At 42.4% G+C, this 16,502-nt stretch overlaps 1 protein-coding gene across 1 annotated transcript in view; it reads right to left on the bottom strand.

The window, feature by feature from the left end:
• LOC115099561 (ankyrin repeat domain-containing protein 26-like) overlaps positions 1-16,502 on the bottom strand; it is a 462,251-nt gene that overhangs the window by 164,719 nt on the left and 281,030 nt on the right. The window contains 3 exon segments of the mRNA XM_029617295.1: positions 13,508-13,678; positions 14,940-15,205; positions 16,023-16,502. Coding sequence (XP_029473155.1) covers positions 13,508-13,678; positions 14,940-15,205; positions 16,023-16,502 — 917 coding nt within the window.

The following is a 16,502-nucleotide window of genomic DNA, read 5'->3' as shown; positions in this document are numbered from 1 at the left end:
ATTAGGATCCAATCTTAGATATGTTCTTCTAGTGTGAGGGACCAGCTACGGATAGGGCGTGTTCTCTTATTGTAGTGAGGTGTGTTACTTTGGGTGAGGGGATTGGGATAAGTCTGGTGTTGGTGGAGCGTAGGTTCCTTTGAGGGTTGTAAAAATAGAGGAAAGCATTTAGCCAGCTGAAATTGTCGTTATAGAGTGCTTTGTGGATGAGGGTGAGGACTTTATATTGTATTCAGAAAGGAATGGGTAGCCAGCGTAGGTTTTTGAGGATAGGTGAGATGTGGTCCAATCTTTTGCTGTTAGTGAGTAGTCTTGCTGCAGCGTTTTGCAGCAACTGCAATGGTCTGGCTACTGGCAGGCCAAGAAGGAGGGCATTACAGTAATCGAGTTTGGAAAATAAAAGTGCTTGGAGGACAGTTCGGAAGTCATGGGTGTATAGGAGAGGTTTGATTCTTTTTAGAATTTGCAGTTTGAAGAATTCGTCTTTTATTATAGAATTGATATGATTTTTGAAGTTTAGTTCATCATCTAGGAAGATGCCTAGATCTTTGGTAGTGAAAACTATTTGCTTCTCAATCTTGGATGCTGCGAGATTTTGGCTGATAGCAATGATGGATTTGTTTTTTATGTATAACATTTCAGTTTTTTTGTGATTGAGGGAGAGAGACATTTGTGAGAGTAGTTGGGTTATCTTTTGTAGGTGGGTATTCCAGAGCTTTAAGGTGGTTTCAAGGGTTTCTTTCAGCGGGAGCAGGATTTGAACATCATCTGCGTAGACGTAATAGGCTAAGCCTAGTTCAGTTAGGAGTGTGTAGAGGGGCAGGATGTAGATGTTGAAGAGGGTGGATGAGAGGGAGGAACCTTGTGGGATACCATGAGGAAGGGGGATGGGTTTGGATTCTGATGCATTAAGAGTGACCGTATAGGATCGGTCAGATAGGTAGGATTTAAACCAATTATGTGTAGAGTTGCCTAGGCCGATTTCATTTAGTCTGCTTAATAGGATTTCATGGTTGATGGTGTCAAATGCCGCCGAGATGTCTAGTAGGATCAGTAGGTAAGAGTGTCCACTGTCAAGTCCCTTGAGGATGGAGTCAGTGAGAGTGAGAAGAAGAGTTTCTGTACTGAAATGCTTTCTAAATCCATGCTGGGCTGGAGAAAGAATGTTCTGCTTTTCCAGGTGTTAAGAAAGTTGCCGGTTGACGATTTTTTCTAGAATCTTGGCTATGAACGGAAGGTTTGAGATGGGTCTGTAGTTTGACGGGTCAGCTTTGTCAAGCTGAGGATTTTTGAAGGTGGGCTTGATGATGGCATATTTGAGAGTGTCCGGAAAGATACCTCGTTCGAGAGATAGATTGATTATGTCTGCGAAAGGTTTGGCAATGGTGTTTGGGGATTTGTTTTAGAAGTTTTATGGGGATGGGGTCGAGGGGGTACGTTGCAGGATTCAGGTTTTGGATGATTGTCACAATTTCAGTTGATGCAACTGTTTCAAACTGTCCATGTGGTAGTGGTTAAGATAGGTGGCTTAGAGATGTTCTTGATTGTGTGTGGGTTTGATGTGATTATTTTGTCAATTTTGTCCTTAAAATAGTGGGCAAGATCGTCACAGGTTCTCATGGGGTTATTGTGAGCGGGGGCACTGTGGAATGGTTTTGTCAGGTCTGAGACATATGCAAAAAGTGCTTTCGGATTGAATTGATATTCATGGATCTTTCTTGGCATAATATTCAAGTTTGGCTTTTTCTGTATCAGTTCTATATATGTATAGAATGGTTCTGTATTTATCTTTGATGTGTGGGCTTGGGTCTTTTCTCCACTTCTTTTTGGTTTGTCTAAGTAGACATTTGATGTTTCTTAGCTCAGGGTCTGAAGTAGGTTACTGCACACTGGCAGTCTGAAGCAAGATTAAAACATCAGGATCAGGAACAAACATCAAGGAACATCAGGAAACATCAGGACGTGCAAGACACCGGACACCAAGCTGAAACAAACAACGAAGGCCTGACGGAGCACTGGAAGTGGAGACATCCAGAATCGTGTAACTCCAATGCAAGGCAAGGCATGAGTGCTGGAGCAAAGCTTTTATACCCCAGGAGCAGGCAACTCCCTGGGAGGAGTCCAGATGGACCGTCCCTCGCTGGCTCTATAAGAGTGGAGAGGAGCCGCGGGGGCCCGCCCCTTAGGAGAAGGGTATGACCCACTTCAGAGCATCCAGGCTGCAGAGGAGCAGGCCTCGAACAACACCGAAGGCCTCCCAGGCCGTGGAGCAGGATCCGGACAATTGCTCAGACGAGGCCCTGGCTTCGGAGCGGCCTCCAGAGAAAGGTGAGATGCCTCCTGTGGCACAGCTACAGGAGGAATCGTAACACTTTGCTACTTGTGAGTTGATTGCGATCCATGAGTTTACTGCAGCGTTTGCGTCATTCTTATTTAGAGTTTTCAGTGAATCCGGTAGTATTTCTTTGAGGTTGTCTGTGGTGCATGGCTTGGTGAATTCGATGAATTTGATATGGCTGTTTGTCTCAGCCTTTGGGTATTGAGTGAAGAAAGAACAGGGACAATTTTATTATCTTTCATACCCACTGGTGATTTAGTTAATGATCACATTGACCCTCAATTGTCTTCTGTACAGTATGCATCCCTAACCCAGGCAGTAGAGATTATCAGAAGTTTGTTGATAAGTCCAGATTGGCTAAGACCTGCATTGAATAAGATTTTTGTCTTTTACCTGTGCATCCGAACGCCTTCCACCTTCTGGGATTTGTCTTCCATGGAAAGTACTATTTTGATAAGTGCATGTCCATGGGCTGTTCAGTATCCTGCACATATTTTGAGAAATTCAGTTCCTTTGTGCACTGAGTATTTGAGCAGATATCTGGGAGTCATGATATTGTATATTACCTAGACTATTTTTTATTTGTGGGAAGGAATGCCGTTGAATGTAAAAACGTACCATTCTCCAGAACATGGCAAAACATTTTGGCATACCGCTGGCCAAGGAAAAAACTGTGGGTCAAGCCCCATCACTGGTTTTTCTTGGTATTGAACTAGATGTGCAGGCCCAGTTATTTAGGTTACCACAAGACACAGTCCAGAGATTGAGGGAGGCTTTGCATGAGATGCTGCAGCTCAAAAAAGCAACGCTGCACCAGTTTCAGTCATTGACAGGACTCCTTAGCTTTGCATGCAGGGCTATTTCGATAGGTAAAGTTTCATTAGGCATTTAAGCCCGCACTACAGTGGGGGTGGTCAGACAACACCACTTCATATGGGTTTCTCGGGCCATAAAAATGACCTGCAGTCTGGAAGACTTTTATGCAAGTGTTCAATGGAGTAGCTCTGTGGCCTGCTCCTCCCACTTACAACAGTGAGCTGGAATTGTTTACAGATGCTTCGGGAAGGGGAGGTTTTGGAATTTGCTTCCAGGGTGTTGCACCGGAGGTGGACCCTTGGCCGAGGTGAGGTTGGTGCAACCTGTAGGAAGGGTCCTACGGGTCCCCACCATCAGCAGGCGAAGTGGGCTGATGTACAGAGGCCAGCTGGTGCTTCACCAATACCAGCCCTCGTTCCCCGCGGGTTGAGCCTTTGGGTGCCGGGGCCGGCTGGACTTAGGTGGGCCTCCATATGTCATCGTCGATGGAGGGATCAAGGTCAGCCCAGTGACAGCAGCAGAGGTAGAATACAGTCTTGTACTGGACGAGGTAGCGTCCCGGAGACCCGGGCGCCAAATGAACAAAGTCAGACAGGGGGCGCCCAAGCAAGAGCAAGCTGAAACCTGAATAGGCCAAGTCCAGGACGTAGGCTGAAGAGGCGTCGTAGAGCAAGCTTGAGTCAGGGCTGGCGGCAATCTAGATGTAGTGGCAAGCAAGGCTGAGGTCTGATCATGGAGGTAGTCAAACATAGTCAGGCAATGCAGAGGTCTGGGTCTGGAGAGGGCAACGGAGTAGCCAGGCAATGCAGAGGTCTGGGTCTGGAGAGAGGCAACGGAGTAGTCAGGTAATGCAGAGGTCTGGGTCTGGAGAGAGGCAACAGAGTAGTCAGGCAATGCAGAGGTCTGGGTCTGGAGAGAGGCAACGGAGTAATCAGGCAATGCGGAGATCTGGGTCTGGAGAGAGGCAATGGAGTAGTCAGACAATGCACAAGTTTGGATCTGAAGAGAGGCAACAGAGTAGTCAGGCAATGCAGGGGTCTGGGTCTGGAGACAGGCAACAGCATGGTCAGGCAAAGCAGAGGTCTGGGCTTGGAGAGAGTCAATGGCGTGGTCAGGCAAAGCAGAGGCTGAGGCTCCAGGAAGGCAATCCGAATGTAGGTAGGAGAACAGGAACACAAGAACAAGGAAACCAGGAACACGAGTCAGCGAAGACCAGGAACACAGGAACGAGACGAATCTCTCAGGAGGCAACGAGTACTCAACCAGCGAGGAGACCTTTTGCAAAGGCAAAGCTAGGGAGGAGAGCCTAGGCTTATATACCAGTGCTCCGCTGATGTCATCATCTGGGGCTGCGGCTCAGTTCCAGCTGCGGGCCCTACTTAAGCTTCAATGGTGTGAGCGTGTGCGCCTAGGGAGGGGCGCAGCGCCGAGTAGCAGCGTCTCTCCGCGGGCCACGCGGAAAGGCCCAACGTGGAGTAGCAGAAGCGGTAGCTGGACTGAAGACACCAGGGTCTGTAGCTGAGCCAGAGGCACAAGGGGTGGCACAAGAACGAAGCCGGTGGCCTATCGCTGCTAGAGACGAGGGACTGGAGTCACTGGAGAGAGGTGAGGGGGCCGTGCCGCTGGTCAGAGGCATGGCACCAGGAGGGCATTGTGAGGAACATTACCTTTCTAGAGCTATTCCCAATCATGGTGGTTTTAAGTATTTGGGGCCAACAGCTGAGCAATAGATTGGTGGTGTTCAGATTAGATAATATGGCAGTTGTAGAAGCAAGTAACAGGATGCTTGCCAAATCAGAGCATATTACATCTTTGCCAAGGGAGCTAGTATTGCAAAATTTGCTACATAATGTTGTGTTTTGTGCTTCTACATGTGCCCGGAGAAAAAGAATGCCATAGCTGATGCCCTGTCTTATTTAAGTAAGCCTTATTTAGGTCCCTGGCACCTCTGGCCAATGCCAAAGGAACACCAGCTCCGGTAGAAGAATGGAGATTTAGCTCGCGAAGCATGGCGGCTGCTATTAAACTCCCTATCCCTGAGAACCAGTAAGACTTACACTCGGGCCATGACCAAATTACAGGAGTTTGCAGACAGGGAAAGAGTTAGTTGTTTGATGCCAATCAAGACAAAACTGCACATCAGATTCATATTTGCATGTAAAACGGGGGGGGGGGGGGGGGGGGGGGGGCAGTCTAGAGCAATAGTAGCGACTAAACTTGCAGGAATTCATTTTTTCGCCAGGGCAATGGGAGGCCCCAATCCCACCAGCACTTTTATAGTGAGGAAAATGATGTTCAGCTGGGGGAACGAAAGCAGTGTCTCACAAGACACGTTCCACCCTATCACCTACAAGCGTCTTGCCAATCTTTTGACTGCAGTTGCCACAGTTTGCAATTGCACAGAGCTCCGGGCTCTCAGGGAACGAGTCCGATCTCTGGAGGCTAGAGTAGCAGACTTGGAGGAGCTGAGGCAGACAGAGAGGTACATTGATGAGACCTTCAGGAACATAGAAGCCAAGTCCCAAATCCAATCTGGCAGCCCCAGTGCCGCCTTGGATCAGAAAGGTCTCCCAGTAGGAGAACATCACCCTGGAGTAGCAGGAAGTGATCCTGAAGCAAGGACCTGCTCTCCAGGTGATGTATTGTCCTCCTGCACTGAGGACAAGTCTCGCAGGGCTACTGCTCAGGAGGGAAGGGTTAGGCCAGCCATCATAGTTGGTGATTCGATTATTATAAATGTAGATAGCAGGGTGGCTGGTGGACGTGAGGACCGCCTGGTAACTTGCCTGCCTGGTGCGAAGGTGGCAGACCTCACATGTCACCTAGATAGGATTATAGACAGTGCTGGGGAGGAGCTGGCTGTCGTGGTACATGTGGGCACCAACGACATAGGAAAATGTGGGAGAGAGGTTTTGGAAGCCAAATTTAGGATTTTAGGTAGGAAGCTGAAATCCAGAACCTCTAGGGTGGCATTCTCTGAAATGCTTGCTGTTCCATGTGCAGGTCCCCAGAGGCAGGCAGAGCTCCAGAGTTTCAATGCGTGGATGAGACGATGGTGCAGGGAAGAGGGATTCAGCTTTATAAGGAACTGGGGAAACTTTTGGGGAAAGGGGAGATTTTTCCGAAAGGATGGGCTCCACCTTAACCAGAGTGGAACCAAGCTGCTGGCACTAACTTTCAAAAAGGAGATAGAGCAGCTTTTATACTAGAACAAGGGGTCACTCAGCAGTGCATGGTTCAGAGAAATGTATCCTTGAACGATACTAATGAAACAGGAGAGTTAGGGCATCCCAACAGAGAAGTTCCATTAAAAGCAAACTTAGCTCATGTGCCTATATGTAAAAAATCACCGAAGCTAATGATTTCCGAATTATCCCTAGCAACTGAAAAGCAGGTTGTTAATACAAACAAAAAACATACTTTGAAATGTCTGTATGCCAATGCCAGAAGTCTAAGAAGTAAGATGGGAGAGTTAGAGTGTATAGCAGCAAATGATGAGATTGACACAATTGGCATCACAGAGACTTGGTGGAAGGAGGATAACCAGTGGGACAGTGCTATATCAGGGTATAAATTATATCGCAATGATAGAGAGGATCAACTTGGTGGGGATATGGCACTTTATGTCCGGGAGGGTATAGAGTCCAACAGGATAAAGATCATACAAAAGACTAAATGCTCAGTAGAATCTATATGGGTAGAAATCCCATGTGTGTTGGGTAAGAGTATAATGATAGGAGTATACTACCGTCCACCTGGACAAAATGGTCAGACAGATGATGAAATGCTTAGAGAAATCAGGGAAGCTAACCAATTTGGCAGTGCAATAATAATGGGAGATTTCAATTACCCCAATATTGACTGGGTCAATGTAACATCAGGACTTGCTAGAGACAAAGTTCCTGGATGTAATAAATGACTGCTTCATGGAGCAATTGGTTCAGGAACCAACAAGAGAGGGAGCTATTTTAGATTTAATTCTTAGTGGAACACAGGATTTGGTGAGAGAGGTAACGTGGTGGGGCCACTTGGCAACAGTGATCATAACATGATCAAATTTAAATTAATAACTGGAAGGGGGACAATAAGTAAATGTGCAGCTCTAACACTAAACTTTCAAAAGGGAAACTTTGATAAAATGAGGAAAATAGAAAAAAACTGAAAGGTGCAGCTGCAAAGGTTAAAAGTGTTCAACAGGCATGGACAGTGTTTAAAAATACAATTCTAGAGGCGCAGACCATATGTATTCCACACAATAAGAAAGGTGGAAGGAAGGCAAAATGATTACCATCATGGTTAAAAGGTGAGGTAAAAGAGGCTATTTTAGCCAAAAAAACATCCTTCAAAAACTGGAAGAAGGATCCATCTGAAGAAAATAGGATAAAACATAAGAATTTTCAAGTTAAGTGTAAAACATTGATAAGACAGGCGAAGAGAGAATTTGAATTGAAGTTGGCCATACAGGCAAAAACTCATAATAAAAACTTTTTAAAATATATACGAAGCAAGAAACCTGTGAGGGAATCAGTTGGACCATTAGATGACAGAGGGGTTAAAGGGGCTCTTAGACAAGATAAGGCCATTGCAAAAAGACTAAATTAATTCTTGGCTTCCGTGTTTACTAATGAGGATGTTAGGGAGATACCAGTTCCAGAGATGGTTTTCAGGGGTGATGAGTCAGACGAACTGAACGAAATCACTGTGAACCTGGAAGACGTAGTAGGCCAGATTGACAAACTAAAGATTAACAAATCACCTGGACCGGATGGTATGCATCCTAGGGTACTGAAGGAACTCAAAAATGAAAATTCTGATCTATTAGTTAAAATTTGTAATCTATCATTAAAATCATCCATTGTACCTGAAGACTGGAGGGTGGCCAATGTAACCCCAATATTTAAAAAGGCTCCAGAGGCGATCCGGGTAACTATACACCAGTGAGCCTGACTTCAGTGCCGGGAAAAATAGTGGAAATTATTCTCAAGATCAAAATCATAGAGCATATAAAAAGACATGGTTTAATGGAACACAGTTAACATGGATTTACCCAAGGGAAGTCTTGCTTACAAATCTGCTTCATTTTTTTTGAAGGGGTTCATAAACACGTGGATAAAGGTGAACCGGTAGATGTAGTGTATCTGGATTTTCAGAAGGCGTTTGACAAAGTCCCTCATTAGTGGCTTCTAAGAAAACTAAAAAGTCATGGGATAGGAGGCGATGTCCTTTCGTGGATTACAAACTGGTTAAAAGACAGGAAACAGAGAGGAGGATTAAATGGTCAATTTTCTCAGTGGAAAAGGGTAAACAGTGGAGTGCCTCAGGGATCTGTACTTGGACCGGTGCTTTTCAATATATATATATATATATATATATATATATATATATATATATATAGCAAAATTTTTTTTGGCAATTCTACTTCTATTAGTGCCAAGACTTATATACAAAAAACCTCCAACGTGCAACCGTCGGAGACCATAAGCACTATTTGTTATATTGAATAAATCAATTCAAATATGTGATATTTCTTAGAAATATAAATCTTTTATTGACTGCTTTAACAAATATACTAATAATTTAAGTGAAAAATTGAATTGCAAAACATTAAATATTTTAAATGTGCTAAAATCCACTTTTAGATCTAAAAGTGGATTTTAGCACATTTAAAATATTTAATGTTTTGCAATTCAATTTTTCACTTAAATTATTAGTATATTTGTTAAAGCAGTCAATAAAAGATTTATATTTCTAAGAAATATCACATATTTGAATTGATTTATTCAATATAACAAATAGTGCTTATGGTCTCCGACGGTTGCACGTTGGAGGTTTTTTGTATATATATATATATATATATATATATATATATATATATATATATATATATATAAATGATCTGGAAAGGAATACGACGAGTGAGGTTATCAAATTTGCGGATGATACAAAATTATTCAGAGTAGTTAAATCACAAGCGGATTGTGATGCATTACAGGAGGACCTTGCAAGACTGGAAGATTGGGCATCCAAATGGCAGATTACATTTAATGTGGACAAGCGCTGTAGTTACATGATGTTAGGTTCCATATTAGGAGCTACGACCCAGGAAAAAGATCTAGGCATCATAGTGGATAATACTTTAAAATTGTCGGCTCAGTGTGCTGCAGCAGTCAAAAAAGCAAACGGAATATTAGGAATTATTAGGAAAGGAATGGTTAATAAAACGGAAAATGTCATAATGCCTCTATATTGCTCCATGGTGAGACTGCACCTGGAATACTGTGTACAATTCTGGTCACCGCATCTCATAAAAGATATAGTTGCGATGGAGAAGGCACAGAGAAGGGCAACCAAAATGATAAAGGGGATGGAACAGCTCCCCTATGAGGAAAGGCTGAAGAGGTTAGGGCTGTTCAGCTTGGAGAAGAGACGGATGAGGGGGGGTATGATAAAGGTCTTTAAGATCATGAGAGGTCTTGAACGAGTAGATGTTAATCGGTTATGTACACTTTCGAATAATAGAAGGACTAGGGGGCATTCCTTGAAGTTAGCAAGTGGCACATTTAAGACTAATCAGAGAAAGTTCTTTTTCACTTAACGCACAATAAAGCTCTGGAATTTGTTGCCAGAGTATGTGGTTAGTGCAGTTAGTGTAGCTGGGTTCAAAAAAGGTTTGGAGAAGTTCTTGGAGAAGTTCATTAACGGCTATTAATCAAATTTACTTATGGAATAGCCACTGCTATTAATTGCATCAGAAGCATGGGATCTTCTTAGTGTTTGGGTAATTGCCAGGTTCTTGTGGCCTGGTTTGGCCTCTGTTGGAAACAGGATGCTGGGCTTGATGGACCCTTGGTCTGACCTAGCATGGCAAGTTCTTATGTTCTTATAATTGCACTAGCTTTTTTTGGTGCTTTCAGAGTGAGATCAAAAACTGATAGAAGTGGGAAGGATCAGCAGCTGGTGCTGAGGTGCTTCCAAAGTGCAGCTTCTGTCCAATTTTATCGCTTTTAGACCATGGGGTAGCCCTTTCTTATTGGTGCATAAGGATGGCCTTCGATTGTTCCGTTTTCAGTTCACAAGAATTCTAAAAAGTTGTTTAATGAATATGGGGCTGGATGAAGGGATATATGGCACACGTTCATTCCGCATAGGAGCCGCATCTAAGGCAGCACAATTAGATTTGCATCCAAAAAAGAATATGGCCATCAGCAGGTGGCATTCCCAGCGTTACAGATTATACATCGGACCATAGCAAGAACAGCATAAGGGGTAAGAAAAGAGTCTAGTAATCCTATTCATAAGGCAATTGTTTCTGATTTGCTCTAGGCAGTCTATGTATGTTGTATCACATTTGGATTTGTGGATATTCCTTCATCCACTGGACACACACAAAGTGGTTAAGCAGACCGCTTGTGTAACACCTCAGCTTAACAACACATGGGCAAAATCTGCTTTGGATAGGAAAAAGGGGGATGTGAGACCAGTTAATGCCTCTAATTTTGTCAAAGAGAAGATCACAGGCTTCACCCTGGCAATAAACATTCATTTAGAAGGAAATGATCTCACCACTACCCACAGCGTGGCATTAATTCAAAAAATCCAAAAGAATTGTATTGCTATTCTGGATCTATTCACATGCATGCACATTATCTGATCCTTCATCATCCCCTGAAGGGTCTGGTGAGGCAAAAGATTGCACCGTTCAGTCAAATAAACTCGTAAAAAGATTAATAGATGCAGAAATTCTTGATATCCATCAATGTGTGCCTATGTCACATGATTTAATTATAGAAGATTGTCTGGGAATGTATAGGCTTGATAGAATTCATCTATGATGTAGGCCTCAATATTTTTCTCAATAGCATACAATATGCTTTAAAGAGTCTGTACACTTGTCATGGCTACAGCAGTATTGGTGGGGTGGCTTCAACAAGCAAGGTGTCACTGCAGAACGCAGTGGCAAGGGGTGGCTATGCCTGAGACACAGGTTAATGAATATGGGCCGGATTTTAAAAGCCCTGCACACGTAAATCCGGCCGGATTTACGCGCGCAGGGCACTTGTGTGCCGGCGCGCCTATTTTGCATAGGCCGCCGGCGCACGCATAGCCCAAGGACGCGCATTAGTCCCGGGGCTTCATAAAAGGGGCGGGAGGGGGCGTGTCGGGGGTCGGTCTGGAGCGGGTCCGGGGGCATGGCGCCGGCCTGGGGGCATGGCCGAAGCCTCCGGACGAGCCCCCGGGTTGGGAGATGGCGCGCCAGCAGCCTGCTGGTGCGCGCAGATTTACACCTGTCGGGTAGGCGTAAATCTGCCGACAACGGTAGGGGGGTAGGGTTTAGATAAGGCCGGGGGGGGGGGTGGGTTAGGTTGGGGAAGGGAGGGGAAGGTGAGGGGAGGTGGAAGGAAAGTTCCCTCCGAGGCCGCTCCGATTTCGGAGCGGCCTCGGAGGGAACAGGCAGTGCGCGCCGGGCTCGGCGCACGCAGGTTGCACAAATGTGCACCCCCTTGCGCGCCGACCCCGGATGTTATAAGATACGTGCGGCTACGCGCGTATCTTATAAAATCCAGCGTACTTTTGTTCGCACGTGGTGTGCGAACAAACGTACGCGCGCGCGCGCTGTTTTTGAAAATGTACCCATATATGTATTTGACTGGTTGGGGCAGGGACGAAACTATGAAAGCTTTCCTGCCATTGATTGCTATCGCACTACGATATGAGCCAGGTTTCTGGATTGTTTGGGCACTGTCAGGCTTTGACGGATGAAACAGGTTTGCCCTCACCTCATGTGAGGCATATGCTTCAGTGTGACCATGGCGCATATACTGATAACGGTTGACACAGATAATATCAAGCCAAGAACCCCTTCAAGGTCAGCGATGAAGCCCAGCACCAACAGGAAGTATAAACTGGCAAGTCAGGGTGGGCTTCCACAGCTAATCCAAATGACAAGTTCCTTTAGAGCCAGCAATTCGGTCTCAAACAAGTTTGCATAATGGAGTGTCCAGGCGAAAAAGGCATGGCCACCTCTGGGGAATGGTTAATATATATATTTCTGTTAAGGAGCCTCTTGATTAAAGTTGTTAGCTCATAAAAGATGTTTTAATATATCATGAGATGTTGAAACTTTGCTGCAGCCATGTATTCCACTTCAATTATTTGACAAATAAAACACAATTCGCTTTCAATCCTATGTGTATGGATTGTCTTTAAGGGGCGACAGGGATAAGGGTTTGGGGGAGAGGTTTGAAGGCATGTTGGGGATACTGGGGGTGGGGAAGAAAAGGAGGCACAGAATGGCACTTGCACGAGTTGAGGAGTTTTTTGGGCTTTTTGTTTGTTTTTTTTAACTTTTATGTTTGGAGATTGCTTGGCATGGAATTCCACAATGGACCTGCGACCAAGATCACTCTATTGCGGATCTTCCCTAGACGAGCTTGCCGAATAGTTGGCACTGTAAGCAATCCCTGATTTGCTGAGCAGAAGAATCACTGTGGAGTGTAAAGATGAAGACTGGATCCTAACCATATTGTTTTAGAGTTATGAATTATCTTGTGAATCAGCCTAAGACCTTTATAATGAATTCTTGTATATATGGATAACCAATGTAAGTTATACAAAATGGGAGAGATGTTGTCATATCTTAGGGCCTGTCAAGACCCTGGTGGCATAAATTTTACAAAAGTTGCAACAGTCTGATTATATGTTTTGGAGCTCCTAAAAACAGAGAGTTGCAGTAATCGGTACATGAAAAAAATCAATATGTGGAAGATCAAGCAGAAATTGGCCAGTTTAAAATATGGCTTCAATTGGCACAAAATCATTTATTGTAACCCGCTCTTACTACCTTTTTAACAAGGACTTTCATCAATTCTTTTGAATCTAACATTACTCCCAAATCTTTAACTACATTTGATATTGTAATGTCAACTCACTATAGTTAACTCAGATATTACTAGAGTTATAGTCTACCCAGGAACTGCCAGAGACTGAATAAACCATTAAAGACTGGGAAGTAGGCCTGAACTATGACTGAATTTTGGAGGTTAAAGCCTTTTATGTTTTATATTTTATTGATGCTGTATTAACTTTGTTTTGTATCTTTTATTACAAAAACATAACTCTGTTTAAAAGAGTTTCTGGACAAATCTTTTTTAACAAATAATAGATAAACATTGCAGTGCTACTAGAGACTTTATATACTCTGTATTTAATAGTATATGACATTTTAATAGGTCAGAATTAAGATTTGTGCCAACAAATATGAGTTTCAATTTCTATATAAGAGGTAAACACAAATTACAATCAATATTTTTTTCTTTAGATGTGTATCTACAGGACTGTGATTTATCCCAGTACCTTCCTTCATCCTGAGATGTTTCACTGAGAGTACTATCATCAAACACTTCACGTGGACTTCCATTAACAGACATAATTGGATGATGATTAGATTTAGCAGTTGTCCGCTTTGAAGTCCATTTTTTACTTTGAATTTTTGAACCATCTTCAGCAGCTGGCGGCAGATTGTTCCTTAAAATTAAGAAACAAAAACTTCAGCAATTTCAAATAAGTTACTTCAGAGTAAGAAATGTGTGCATATACAGAAAACAATGACTGTCAAGAAAATGAAAGTCTCAAACAAGAACTTTTTAAGCTACTTTGTCCTTTCAAATAACTAACATCTTGAATCATTTGAAAGTTAAATGTGTACTTTAAGCACCTTCAACGATAACTCTCCACATAAGCTTAGATACATCTATTATCAATCCCTTATGTAGTGTCTGTGTATTGTAATGATGTTGAAAAATGTTGACATTTGAAAACTTAGAACTGTATAAATAATGATGTAAGCCTGATTGAAGTACCACAATAAAATAAATATAATAGTGTAAATGAGGTTTCTGATTTTCAGGCCAGCTGGACCTGGGAATCCTGCAGAAGCAATGTTCAAAGTTCCTGGTGTGGAAGGGGAGGGGGACAGAGGGAAACCAGCCATTAGTAACACTCAATGATCAGACACACACATATGAGGATCTGGAGGGAGATGTGGTCTTTGGCTCTTGGCTGAAATGTGTTATTTATTTATTTATTTATTTATTTATTTATTTATTTAACATTTTTATATACCGCAATTCATGTAGCAAAGTTACATATCATTTCGGTTTACATTATAACAATAACAAGCATGTAAGAATGCGATTACATAAAACAGGGGAGTAAACTAGGATAAGAGTGAACAGGGTAATATAACCATAACGTATAGAATAATAGTAATACTGCGATTATTTTGAAAGATTGGCTATAGCTCTGGGTGTGAATTAGGTTAATATAGTATACGGACTTTAGAGTATACGGACTTTAGAGTAAAAGTGTTTATTGAAGTATCTTAGACTTCCTATTTTTCCCCAAATATAAATGGAGCTTCTAGGCTGTCATCTTCTCAGCACTAAAACATAAACATAGAAACACAGAACATTACAGCAGATAAAGACTATCCAGTTTACCCATTAATATCTCCCGCTTAACTTTACAATCCCTTCCTCTCTGTCAGAGATCCTCTGTGTCTGTCTGTGTTGCTTGAATAAGTGTACTAGATGGAAAAGAGTTATAATAGGAAAGCCTCCCGTCACTCCATAATTGCAGCTCAAGGCTCACTGTCATAGCCCTGGTAGAGGCAAGTTTTCATTAAGCAAGACATCCAAAAGAGGAGGAGGAGGAAAACTACCGGGCCAAAAGCAAAACAAAACAAAAAATCTTAAATATCATTGTTACTGGCTTTTGAAATGCTTACCTTTTCAATAAATTATGCATAGACTTTGCTCTCTCTCTGGCGGAAATACTGTTCTTTACTTGTTTTTCAGCAATTGTGACTTTTTTCCCTCCTTTTTCAATGTTTTGGCTTCCTTTCAGATGAAGCTTTTGTCTTATCTTCTGATTACTATCACCCTCCATCATCTTTTGCACAGTCACGGTGTCATGATTTCCTCTCAAGTGTAATGTTTCCACTTCATCATATTTTGGTCTGTCTTGAACATTCTGTCTTTTTTCCTCATCAACCTATATTAATAACATGGCATTTTTAATATCTAGGAATCCTTTCATTATGTTCTTGATTAAAGATATATTTTACCCAACTGTGTTAAACTATGGCACAAAAAAACCCCATCTTTGCTTGCAACTTTTCTTTTTTAAAAAACAAATTTTGGGAAAAAATAAAGCCTACAAATAAGATTACTTGTGTATCATCACACATTCTGTTTATTTCTGCATGATTCTCATTAGCCTTTAGCACTATCCAAGAAACAGAGAATGTTTTCCAAAACAAACAGTGCTTCCACCTTAAGCAATTAAAGCAATAGACAAAAATTACAGTGTGCACTATTAACCACAGAGAAGCAACTAGTTAAAGATTAAATAATAGTTGCATTAGTAATAGCACAGCTACCATGTGAATGATGGAGGAAAGTCCCAGAAATCATGTGATCTGACAGCATTTTCTGAATGGAAGTCAGCTAAGCAAAGGAATGCTTCAAAGTGGAGAACTGCAGGAGATGCTGAGAAAGTTCCACACACCAAAGTACAATGAGAAGATATGAATGAATACCCTGTTCAAAAGCCACGTCATTGGCCCTAATTAAGAAATTAAGCTTCTCTGCTATCCCAGGAGCACCATCTAAAATTAAAATACAGGAACAATTATTTGCCCAACTTTTCTATAAATGTTTGCCATAAAATAAAAGCTTATATAGAGGATGTCAGAATTTTCTGATGAAATTCTTTATGCTATAAAGCTAGTAGAGAGTTTAAAAGTGAACAAAATGGTTGATGTAGAGAAAGATTAAAGAAGATGGAGATGCGGCAGGCAAACCTCTACCTCTTTCAGAAGCTGCGAGTTTTCTCTCTCCAAAGTCAGGAATACTACTTGCAGCATTCCTACCTCATTCTTAAATCTTTGCATATCTTCTTCTAGGTCTTTGTCCAGCAGCTTTCTAGGTAGTTCACCCTCAGACAGCAGAGATACACTCAGATTCTCAAGTTCAGTTTCAAGGATGGGAGATTTGCTAGTATTGTGGTCTCTGGCAACTTGATTCTCTGATTGATGCAAGTCTGTATTTTCCTGTCTTTCACCATAACTCTTCACCATAGCAGAAATACATATGTTATTTGTTAGTCCCTTGATTAATTTGCTAGGACTTTTGTGTGACATATTTTCTGTAAGATCATGCTGTAAGGAATTCTCTTCACTTTCTTCTTGGTTAGAAACTAAATCGGTGAGGTTCCCATCTAGATCACTGCTTCTCCAAGGAACAGAGGGGACACATTTTTTCATTTCCTCTGTGAACACAGTTGGGAT

This window comes from Rhinatrema bivittatum, chromosome 9, assembly GCF_901001135.1.
Source record: "Rhinatrema bivittatum chromosome 9, aRhiBiv1.1, whole genome shotgun sequence".
NCBI classification, from domain to species: Eukaryota; Metazoa; Chordata; class Amphibia; order Gymnophiona; family Rhinatrematidae; genus Rhinatrema; species Rhinatrema bivittatum.
This window is presented reverse-complemented; position numbering and strand designations above follow the sequence as displayed.